This window comes from Leptinotarsa decemlineata, unplaced genomic scaffold (genome assembly GCF_025532065.1).
Source record: "Leptinotarsa decemlineata unplaced genomic scaffold, Ldec_3_MD MMD2_tig00002974_RagTag_RagTag, whole genome shotgun sequence".
Classification (NCBI taxonomy): Eukaryota; Metazoa; Arthropoda; class Insecta; order Coleoptera; family Chrysomelidae; genus Leptinotarsa; species Leptinotarsa decemlineata.
In genome coordinates this window covers 10,831,791-10,844,863 of record NW_027412578.1, presented here as the reverse complement: position 1 = coordinate 10,844,863, position 13,073 = coordinate 10,831,791, and the positions used below count along the sequence as shown (strand labels likewise).

The window sequence follows — 13,073 nt, the reverse complement described above, 5'->3', positions numbered from 1 at the left end:
CAAAGTAAGGCTAATTGCACACACACCGATTGTGGACCCCGATTTTATACCGGTCGTCCAAATTCCAAAAGTGAACCACATGTGGGAACGGGACCTGGCACACACGCCGACCGGTGATCGTCGCCGGTTGAAACCACATGTCAGGAATGCCCAAATATTCCATTTTTGGCAACAAAAAGTCGTCAATCATCACACGGTAGCGCTCGCCATTCACAGTAACGTTCCGGCCATTGTCATCTATAAAGAAGTACGGCCCGATGATGCCACCGATCCATAATCCACACCAAACAGTAAATTTTTTTAAATGCATCGGTAGCTCTTGTAATGCTTGTGTCTGGTCTTCACTCCAGATGCTGCAATTTTGCTTGTTAATGTATCCATTCAACCAGAAATGAGCCTCGTCGCTGAACAGTATTTTGGATGTGGATCTTACTTCAACTTTTCCAGCGCCCAAGAACCAAATGTTAGACGTTGTGGGAGGTCGTGTGGCTTCAATTCTTGCGTCAGCTGTATCTTATAAGGTTTCACACCCAAATCCTTCCGCAAAATTTTCCACGTAGTGGAGTAACAGAGGCCCAATTGCTGCGAACGGCGACGAATCGACATTTCACGGTCATCATGAACACTGGCGGATACAGCTGCAATATTTCCTTCGGTCCCCACTCTACGTATGCGTGTTGGTAGTTTAATGTCCAATAATGTGAAATGGGTTCAAAATTTAGTCACGAGCTTCCGAATTGCTCCCTCAGTATGCCTACGAAACTACTCATAAATTTGAAGAACTGCACGATGCACTTTCTTCACCGAGCATGAATTTTGATAATGAAATTCAATAATTTGCAAGCCTTGTTCATTCGTTAGTCGATTCATGGTCAAATCATTGACCAAACTGAACAAGTTTGAGAATGACACAAGACACCATTCACGTGTGATCTGTCAAAAACAGTGTTGCCAAAAAGATACCAACAAAAATTACTCATTATATCAGATGATGAACCAGAAGATATTTGAACGGTGTCTATTTATGCTTTTTCAAATTGCGTTGAGCGGTTCTGAGTTTATTGGGTAGTTTTTTTCACAATCTTTCAAATACGCATTCGGATGAGCAGCAAAATATACATCAATATTCAGATCTTCATGATCCATCTGAGGTTCTCTTGTAGTTATTTAAGGCAGAAACGAACCATGATGCAAAAAATTTTTCAGCAGCCTCTTTACCGTATTGTGATTCGGTTTGAGTCTTTTCGGATACCTTTCGGTATCATAACGGATAAGTTGTACATGCATCGAAACCATTAAATTCTTCTGATTCAAACCGCATCCGTAATTAGGTACATTGCGTCCTCTGTTCACATAATTTCCTTTGAACAAAAAGATTTAGATCCACATCGAAAAAGTCTCTTGTGACAAACAAAAGCCTCAAACCTGCACAATGCGCACGCAGTCGTTCATTATCATCGAATTAAAAATAAAACAATGCCGACAACAAAGTATAAGAAATCCCTCAAACTCGCGGACCCACTCCACAATGAGTATTAGTTTGAGGTACAATGGAGAACAACATCACATCGCTTGTTTTATTATTTCTTTACGTTGGCAATAACGTTGCAGGCTGGGATGGAAACCGGGCGAATTATGAAAATCCAATACTGGGGTTGGCAGTTATTGTTTTGCCGGAATTATTTATGAGGCTGGAGACGGTCCCGATGATATTCGAACCACTTGATACATGAGAAATGATCTTTGGAGATTATGTAAGGAGTGTATTGCTGTCATGACGGTCTCTTCAAATGTATGATTGATTATCTTGGGAGTGCTATACGCTAAAAACGGTTGATAACTCAATTTGGGACGAAGGTGTTTTTCAGTTGATTATAAGGAAGAGTTTTGCCATATCACTTTGAAAGGCTCACTTCTCTTATTCGATTTTCAGTACAAGGATCAATCAATAACAATTTGAACAATCTGAACAAATTCAGGAAACCCATAAGGGACAACATGTACGTGGGTATTACGGTTTTATTCACAATATCCACATTATAAATCAGAATAGTGAGGGTAATATCGATTTGACAATTCAGGTTATGGAAATGTAAAGATGTGGAAATCTTAAATGTTAGAAATGTTTAAATTCACAAATATAGATGAAAAAATGTGAAGAGGTAATATGTAAATATAAAATGTAAAAAAGTAAAAATGATGAATGTTAAAATGGAAATGCAAATATCTAGCAGGGGACCCCTGCTATTTATAATTTATGACATCAGAAAATTCATGCATCCATTTAGCACCGTACTATTTGCCGACAATACGACATTTATATATTCAGAGAGCTATCAGAACTCACAAGAATATCCAAAGAGGTGGATGATAGGGCTAAAAATTGGTTTTTGGCAAATAGTCTCAAACTAAATAGTCACAGAGTCTTCATTTTTCGAGCAGCAACGCCACATCTAATGTTGACAGTGTTAAATTACTGGGTATATATTTAGACAGCACTCTCAGTTATGGTGTCCTTCTTTGGGGTAATTCTACTGGTGCTGAAAAAATTTTCAAACTACAAAAATAGCAATGAGAATTATTGCAGATGCCGTTTTTAGAGATCATTGCAAACCCATATTTATTCAAATTAAAATAATGCCTTTACCAAGTATATATTTGTTCAATGCGCTTATCGAAATGAAGAAGAAGTCGAACTGTCTCTTCAAACAATCGGATATTCACACTTATAATACCAGGCATGCCGATAAAATTCGAACGAATTGTTTTCGATTAAATAAATCTCAAAAAAATAGTCTTGATTATACGCTTCATAATAACCTACCCAAGGAGTATAAAAATCTTAGTTTGTCCATGTTCAAGAAAGCTCTGAAAAAGTATTTTTGAAACATTGTTTCTACTCTGTAGATGAATATCTGAAACACGTGAATCTTCCATGACTTGATTACTTTGACAACTAAGTAACATTATCGAACTTGTATAATCTATATGTTTTTATTTATACATTACTTATATTCTAGTGCCCCGGCGTTTGAATTCAATTGATTGTATTGACTTGCTACAAATATTTTTGTATGTAACGTAGTGAAATACCCCATGGTTGTGAGGGGTGGAAAACGCAACCCCTAAAATTTATTTATAATGTAAATTTTTGTCTTATTATAGCCTGTTTCATTCTAAACAAAAAATGGCTCCTGGGTTTTTTGCCCAAAATGAACCAGTTCGCAGCAAAAAATTATTTTAGGAACATCTACAGAGATACATCGTCATAAATGCGAAAATACGAAAGTAATATATCTAGTAGGTCGCTATTAGCGATAGTGACAATTAAATTGGTATGACGCTGTCAGTTTGTGAATGTTCGAAATCGAATTAATACTAATTGTGTGTTGTTGTTTTGTTCTTAATTTGTTACTTTGATAATTAACTTTGAATTGAAGGAGTTATATTTTTAGGAGTGATTAATTTTTGGGAAAGAAAGTAAATAATTTTTTGCTGCGCAAAAAACCCAAAAGACAGTTTTTGTTTAGAATGAAACAGGCTTTCGGAAATAAATTTTCAAATGGTAAACGAATAATAAGACAAAAATTTACATTGGAAATAAATTTCAGGGGTTGCGTTTTCCACCCCTTACAACCATGGGGTAAACCAAATAAATTACTGGGTAAGTGTCTTTTTGGTTGTACAAAACGTCAGGTTAATTTCAATATTGTAACTTTTTCAGTGCTTGTGAAAAAAATTGTTATACAAATTTCATGTACCCCGTTTAAGGTGCTGTATCTTTACAAGGGATGCTTCAATAAAGTTTCTTTATATGAAAGATCCTATCTTTTTTTAGATGAGAAATCACCTCCTCAAATGTTTCACACTTATTCAGTTACACCCTGTATTAATGATGGAAAGAATCCTATACAAATAAATAGATGGCAAATATGTCAAATTGCAAATAAATGTCCCACTCCGCTAGTTTTCATTTCAGTAGGTAGTTTCAACAGTGTTCTTACGTGGTATAAATAATTTAATGATGGAGGAACATTTAATAAGGCCTTACCTGGGTGTGGGTGTTCTTTCCTCATGTATAATTATTGAATAATTATAGATATAATGTGGAGTAGAAAAATTTTTGCAGCATTTAAGGAACACTTAAGTAATGTAAGCGATTAAAGAATCATAAGAAAAAATATACGGGAATATAAGGAATAGGAACATGAACTCATTTTCTCTGGGTAAGTATAGTGAGGCATTTGCATTTCATGCATTCGACGCATCAATTAATCGATGTATAGAAATTATATCTGTTTCTGAAATGAAATATTTGATATCTTTTTTGAATAAAATAGTTGTCGGTACAAGCCTGGTTTTCAGAGGTAAGTAATTGTAGAGCTGGTTTGCAAGATGAATGTTCTCTGTTCTCTGAATGATTGTTTTTGTTGAGCATGTCGTGTTCCACATATATGACAAACAACTATCCTGTGGTATCGGAGCTCCATGAACATATACGATATTGGATTGAAGTATTTTCTGAAGCATACTTTTTTGCATTTTTTTTGTTATTCAATTCAATATTAGTGAATTAAAATGAAGAAATGTCTACTGTAACCTCATAACGTAGTTCCGGTGTGATCACTGAAGGATTTTTCATTCATAATTCAGTGATATTCACTTTTTGCATGTTAAAAATGTACAGTTTCGTTTCTGATATGGTGGTGGACGGACAAATGCACTCGAATGGGAAGCAACTTCCAATAAACCTTGAGAGAGAAAGAGTGAAAGGCATCATTTCTCTTTAAGACGACGCCATCTATTGGATCAACGAAAATCTATATGAGGTTTCCTTATTCCATTCTCAATCGAAATCAGAAAAGCGTTATATTTGCCCAGTTGGAACGACTAGCTCTGGATTTGCGAAGGCAAGGGCGCAGGTCGGTTCTTGACCTTTCATAAAAGTTCAATTATAGGTGCTGAACAGGGTTACCAAATCAAAAGCTCCCCTTTGGACGTCATCTACACTTGTCACTGTAGATCAACTTTGTTACATCGGGATAGGAGACACTCCCAGAATACCAATAAAACAAGAAATACGGTTGAGCGTTCTAAAAGGGGTGTTGCAGTTCCCAACCGTGAATGATCAGACTCTCAGAAGAAATTTTTGATTTATGTTGAAATTTAATGGTCATTGAAAAAAGAGGTCAGTCAATGTTGGAAAAATTCTACTCTTTCCAATGATGGCCTCAATAGAAATACTAACAAATATAGGGTGTGAGCTCAAGGTTCAAATGGACTAAACCTTACAAATTCTGATGGAAATCCTGTTTCCAGAAACCACCAAGGAAACTCAAGGCTGTCGTTTTACAATCCTCCAAATAGACTCTTCTGATTCTTGGGATCCGGAATTCCGGCCAGTAGCCACCTCATAACTATTTTTTATGATCCTATGATCTCTATGATTTTAAAGATTTCACGACGTTCATGCTTTTTTACGATTTACGGTCTACGATTCAACGATTCATGATTTTCGATTTTGCCTGGCGGAACTGTAATACAAAAAAACTGTTTTGAAAAAATTCTAATGACTTCATGGTTAGTTACAACCAACCAAATTCAAAATTTTATTCAATATAATCCTTTATTCAATTCATATCTATAAATACCTTGATGTTGGAAGTTATTCGGTTGGATTATTTTCATAAATTTCATTCAAATCAACACTACGTGTTCTCTATGCGAAACCAGGGACAGAAAAGGCCCTTTCAAAATTTCATTCTTCAAATATAGAATTGGTATCGCTTCAAAGTCCACTGAGTCTATGAATCAGAGTAGACGTCTCTTCTCTCTATGTTACACTACAACTACAATATGAAAATAAAGTCTATGACTGAACAAAGGACAAAACTTGATGACGTCTATTTGTATATCTAACCTTAACATGATTAAAAATAATGAAAATAAACAATTTGGACTAATTATGATATATATGGAATGCTACTGTAGACTGCTCAGACGAATCCCAGATCTGTGAAAATATAAAATAGAAATTTCAAATGATTGGTATTTTTCAATCTACATAGTGCTCTGGACACAGCTACATCATGTATTTTGAAGTTGATACACATTGGGAAAATGACTTTTTTTATTAAGAATACGATGATCGAAATAATGTTAAATGATCTCAAAGTACCACTATAAAAATTCCCTTATTTTGTCGAAGGATGTGTCAGAAAACATATTTATTCTAAGAACTACCACTATTGCCATCTAGTTTTTGGAGAAGCCAACTTTGGATTCCAAATGATAGAATTCTATATACACGCTGTGAAAAGTATGTATACTAATTTTTGGTAAACTACCCTTTCGCCGTCGTTACGAACTTCGAACAACGTCAACCCTATTTCATGAATGAACAGAGTTGTACAATTTTGATCTATCCTGTAAGGAAGTGTGATTAAGAGGCGGTAGATGGCGTTTGTCAGTGACCATTCAGGGAGGTTACTGAATCGGTACCTATAAAGGTAACGCATTATCGAATATTTCACTATGAGATAAATTTATAAAAGTCAATTTCATGTGAGTATTTTGTCTAATGAATAAAAGCATTCAATGTGAAGGAAGTTGAACTCGACATCTGACAAAGGAAGTCGAAAATTAAGGGAATTGAAGGAAAAAACGGCAAGTTGCGTTAGAATTTGTAAAATTCTGAAGACGGAGGCAGATTTTAGCCTCAGAAACGTATATGTTCGATGAGTATCTCTACAATTTCTTAGCTGTATATAACTTCCCCATTGAAATTTTTTTTCAAGGAAGGTTAGTTGGGTAACAGAATCAATTTTCCTCAAAAAAACATTCCGAATTTAATTAATTTTTCGTGCTGAAAATGCAACTAATTTGAAATGATCAGACATATTAGATACATGATGAAAAACACAAATACAAAGACGTTTGATTCATGTTTTTGTGTTCATACTCAATCATAATTATCTAGACCATATATTGTTTCTACATCTATTCTAATTTCTTATATCTAAGGTAGATATTTTATTATAATTATGCACCTTGAACATATCTAATTTCTACATTGATATGGTGTCTACAAAGACTAGAATACCATCGGTTTCGGAGAAAATAAGTTCAGTCATGGTGATCTGTTTGAATCCAGTTAATTAATTCCCAAATAATTCCAAATCATCTAGCTCCAGACCCATATTTTCTATTATCTAACTGTCCTATGAAGAAATAGACGTCAACTCACACTAACTTATCAAATTCGGGGAAATCAAATGGCTTTTTTCTGATTGTCGAAAATTATAGCAAATGATGCATTTGGGTTGATGTTCTTGATTTTTCCACTATTTTTTCTGTGAAGTCATTTCAAAAATCTTCATCAATTCTTCGCAATAAAATATGTCACGGTCACTTGCATTCTAATGTTCTTCAATACTTCAGAGAAAAAATTGGTATAAAAATGATTGAAACTCCTTTCTTTTACTCTGAGCACAAACCCTCCATATTTCGTCAAACGACTGGAGGATCAACTTATACATCATTGGAAATGTGTCTCTACATTTCCTATATTTATTCAAAGTAAAACATATCTTAACTATTTTTTTTGATATTGTTGAAACATACTTTAACACCCTCTCATTCTATTTTTGACTCAATATATATTTCAAAGAAATAATGTATAAAGATAAGGTAACAATAAAGCGACAGTTTTGTTTACTGAATTTATTTTTTCGCAACAAATAACCCTAAACAGTTGAAAACTCGAGGAATAAATGAATAGTTAGTTATTCATTGAAATAACTGTCGAACCAAATTCCTTCTGTTTCTGGTATATCAATTCATCATGAAACAATAAAAAATATTTATTTCTTTAGCTGACGTGCATCAAAAAAGTATTCATATTCCACTGAGTTGCTTTTCGCTGCAGTCAGCATATTCTTTCAGAATATGTTTGTTCCTTCCGGAAGAATCAGTCTTGGAATTACTTTAGCGTAGCATCTTTGAGTTCAGAAATAGTATAAACTTTATAGAAAGAGAACGTTTAGCGACGCTAATTGGTTGGAGATTGCCAGCTCGATTACTTTTCGTGTCTGGGATTTTCCTCTGGATTTGTTCAGAAAGAGAAAAATTATCCGCTGGAAAATTAAAAACTGGACGTTTTCATTTATTCACATCTCTTTCCTCTACATTCATTTCTTGTGGAAATGTTTCTAATTTTCACTGCAGATTTCCCATTATTGCTTCCTGAGGGTATATGAAAACTGGGGAAAAAAAACGTCAAGATAATACTCCTTAATGATCATACGACCAAGTAGCAAAGACTCCTTACGGTAATCGAAGGGGACAGTCAGCAAATCTCTACTAAAATATTCAATCAATCAATCAGTTTTCTTTCACATGCACATTAGACAAAAAAAAAACAATATCAGCATAAAATACTGGCTGATTCAACAGATCAAACAAACATACAAAAGTCAATATGAAACATGAAACATACATTTGATTGTGAAATTAGAGATGATATCACATACACGGATCAAATACCCAATATATACCCAATACATACCCCAATATATATATATATATATATTGAAGATGCAACAGTAGTATAAAAGCTTGAGAACATCAAGAGAGACTGTTTCATTTAACCGACGAAGTAAATATATATGTTAACTGAGCTTCAGTGTGACACTATCAACATGAATCTTCCAGGTTAGTGTATTATCAATATCAACCCCTGAGAATTCAGTGCAGGGTATGAGCCAACTTCTTTAATAGAAATTCTACGATTCTCCATAACAATTCTCTTCATTTTCTTAACAATTTCGTCGCTTGTTGGTGTGTTGGGGTGTCCTTTCTGTATCACATGTAGTGTGTTTTTGAGTACTCTATTCATTTTTTCACACAAAATTTAATGCAAATTTTTCGATACATTTTCTTCAATAGTAGAAAATTGAGGAACACACAAAACAATTTTAACTGTGAGCAGTGAACATTCACTCACCACCCCATATCAAAATTATTTCATCGTATTCTCACAGTACGAGTTTTTTTTTTATTTTCTTAAGCTAGTTATCGACTGAGAATGATTATATTGCAGAAATAATCACTTTTTGATTTAATCACGCAAAACCGCCTGAAAACGTGGATTTATTGATAATTTACTGGACTAATCTCGGGGCATATCTGAACGTACCGAACCTCAGCGAGCATACAACATAAATACGAATACCTTGTGTGGCTCTCGATGAATTTCGCTAATATCGCACCTATGAATTGTCGTGAATTGCCCGGAATTGCCACGATAGCGGATGTGCCACCGCAACTATTTCCAACGGTATATCAGCAGATCCTATCGCAGGACCCATTTCTCGACTGTATTCAGGATGTGGCTACGGTCCCGATGTCATTAGCAGCCGTGCCACCTGCAAAATGGCCCTTCGGTCGGAAGCTCCTTCCTTGAACCAATAACCTCCCGACGACCTGCAAATACTCCGATTTATCACCGCTTTTACCGGGTCAGTTCGGCTATATGCATTTTACTCGTAGCCGGCAGGGATGAAAACCTCGATAATAAAGAGCACTTATCGTGTATGATATGCTACTTTACTTAATTTACTTTCAGAGTGGAAGACCTTCAGTAAAAGTAGCATATTCTATTGACATGCTGAGTTATTCGGATGTGGCTGGATTCTTCTCTATGAATTCAAATAATAAATGTCTTGAGTGCACCAGAAAGTGTCCAAAAGAGTCGAATGCCTAATTTGCTATGTTAGATTACATTTCATGTTATGAATTGGAAGGGGTATAATAATGTTTATTGAGATTCAAATCACAAAAAGAAATAATACATACAGTTAAATAAACATTGTAGAAACCACAGAAGCATCAGACGTTGCTTGTATGTGGTGAATAGGAGATCCAAAGGAAAGAAAATTAATATATGATAAATATTAGAGTATGAGAATGAATTATACATAAAGGGGATTTGCATATGAAAATAAACTACTTAATATATGAAATTAAAAACACATAAGATAATATAAAATCACAAATATCAGTGTGGATATAAAAAGTTGTCAGTTTGGACATATAATATTACACACATCGGAAAAGTCTAGGGATATTTTTATAACATACTAAATATCATAAAAATAAATGCATGAGGTCGTTTAATTTCGATTGAATTGGTACACTCGACCACCCTGTAGATTTCTATGGGTTGAACAAAGCCTGCAAAAACGGTAACTAATCTTTTATCAAGTTTTTTACAAACTGTAGGTTTTCGGCTAAAATGAATAATCTGAAAGTGTCGAGTTTGTACATTCTATGCAGTTCTTGCTCAACAATTAAACTGGAAATATTGTGCTTTAACATGGAACGCCATCACTTACCATTGGCTGAGATGAATAGAGCTGTAGGGCTTCTTCACGACCATTGGTCGTGATACTGTCAGAAATCGACTGCATGAAGCAGATCTCCACAACAGAAGGCCACTTTGATGTCCACCTTTGTCGAGAGGCAATCGCGGTAGAAGATTAGAGTGGTGTCAAGAACATCAAAACTGGGATGCAACTGATTGGGCCACAGTTTTGTTTACAGACGTATCCAGATTTGTATTTCATCCAGATTCTTGTCGAGTAAGACTGTGGAGATGACCTGGAAATAATGAACGTTTGAGACACGTCCAGGAAGTCCACACATACAGAGATGGTACAGTAATGCTATGGGGCGGAATCATGATCGGCGGCAGAACCGATCTCGTTTTTCCAAATCGCTCCCTCACAGCTCGACAGTACCTCGACACCATTCTTCTACCTATCGTCCGTCCGTTTGCTGGTGCTGTTGGTGAAAACTTCCACCTAATGCACGATAATGCTCGTCCACATGTCGCGCGTCTAGTGACTGACTGGCTCACCAACGAAGGAGTTGATGTATTGCCATGGCCAGCACAATCACCGGACCTGAATCCCATCCAGCATGTGTGGGACATGCTTTAACGAAGAATTACTCCGCATATGGGGAACATTCACACAACGTTTCAATTGAGAGAGCTTTTAATCGCTGAATGGGCAAATGTACCTCAACAATCTCATTTTGTCGATGCACGATAGATGTAGGGCCGTAATAAACCAGCGTGGAGGCCATACTTTGTACTGATTCCATTTTTTTTTTGTATTATGTATTTTGTATTGAACAATAGTGCCCATATTCACACATATATACATACATATATGAAGACATATGTATTACAGAATTGTAGGTGGACAATATAGCAAAGGTACGTATGGTTTTTTTTTCATCTACTCAAATAGACGTAGAAGTTCAAGTCTCTGACTTTGAAGAATATGCTCTTTCAACTCTTTTTTGAAGCGATTGATATTTGAGATAGATTTTAATATTTCAGGAATTCGGTTGTAGAGTTTAGGCGCAAAGTGAGTAAATGATCTGATACTGATGTGAAGGAAGCGATGCCGTCTGTCTATTTGTATGATATTTAGTGCTAGAGCACAAAAAATACAACTGTCCTATGTGTAACAGACGAGTTTCGATGTATGATTTATCAGAGAGATACCTACCATTTTTAGAGAATATTAATTTAAGAAAACGCCTTTGCATAATTTCAATTTGAGAAATATGACTATTTAATACTCCTCCCCAAACTACTATTCCATAGCCGATATGACTTTCCACAAGCGAGTAGTATAAATTTTTGAGATATTTCAGAGGTAGGAGTTCTTTAAGTTTCCTAAATTTGAATAGAATGGTCCTCAATTCATTGACGGTATATTGAATATGGAGGTCCAATTTCAAATTAGTGTCTAGAATCATTCCTAAGTATTTTATTTTCTTTCCAGGAAAGATGTGGAACGGAGTATCGGTTTTTATTGTTAATTGGTCGAACGGGGATGCTCCAGCTGCATTACAACAGAATGGTTGGTAATGCGTTTTGTCAATATTTACCGTCAGTAGTTTCTTATCCAGCCAATATTTCATGTGGGAGAATTCTGATTCGAATTTTATTTTCAAGGAATTCCAGTTATCTGCTTTGTAAAAGATAGCGGTGTCATCTGCGAATACTACTATGTTTCCGTTGCCTAATGAGAAAATTCCGTTAATATATATATTAAATAGTATTGGTCCCAGCACGGAACCTTGAGGTACTCCACAGTCGATCACCTTATCACTGCTCAATATATCATCGATTCTTACTGCTTGGCTCCTTCCTGTTGAATAACTTTCAAATAATGTCAAAGAGTTACCCCGTATTCCGATATCTTCTGAAGACTGAAGGAGTAGATCGTGACTGACGGTGTCAAATGCTTTCGAAAGGTCGATGAAGACACACAGACTGGTTTTGCTTCATTTCAAGGCCTCAGTTACTTTTGAAGTTAGAGTGAGTATAGCATCTTGAGTTGACTCTAAATCCGAATTGATTGTTGGAAAGCAGATTGTATTTATCAAGGAAAGAGATGAGCCTTTTTTTGATAATCTTGTCAAAAATTTTCGAGAGATGAGTGACTAATGATATAGGACCATAATTTGTGATAATAGATGTATTCCCTTTCTCAAACAGTGGAGTAACAATTTTGAAATCACGGGGGTAAACACCTTCCTCCACACATCGGTTGAGAATATAAGTAAGGGGATCTAGAATGTAATCTAATATTGATTTTATATTTTCTGCTTTCAAATCATCACAACCCACTATCTTATTATTTTTAAGCTCGAAAATTGTGTTTTTAAGTTTAAGAGGAAGGAATTTGAGATCGATGATCATTTGATTTCGAAATTTGTGTTGTTCGGAATCTTGCTAGCAAGAACTCTACCCGTTTCTACAAATGCTGCATTGAATGTATTTGCAATTAGCATTTTATCGGTTGAGATTTCATTGTTTGTGGGATGTTTTATTTTATCCATGACATTTTTGTGTCTTTTCGTCTTAGATATTTGTTGAGTGACGTCCCATAGCATTTTTGAATTATTATGATATTTGTCGATTTGTTTTTTTATAATAGTTGAATTTAGCTTTTTTAATCAAAGATGTTACCTTGTTTCTGTAGTTTTTGTAT

General features: G+C 35.2%; 1 protein-coding gene across 1 annotated transcript in view; it reads right to left on the bottom strand.

Annotated features, from left to right (window-relative positions):
• LOC111504788 (uncharacterized) overlaps window positions 1–5,703 on the bottom strand; it is a 90,210-nt gene extending 84,507 nt beyond the window's left edge. Inside the window, exon 1 of the mRNA XM_074177472.1 lies at window positions 5,652–5,703. Within this exon, the coding sequence (XP_074033573.1) occupies window positions 5,652–5,697 (46 nt within the window). The 5' untranslated portion in view covers window positions 5,698–5,703. The remainder of the gene's footprint in view (window positions 1–5,651) is intronic.
• Between the last annotated feature and the right edge of the window lie 7,370 nt (window positions 5,704–13,073).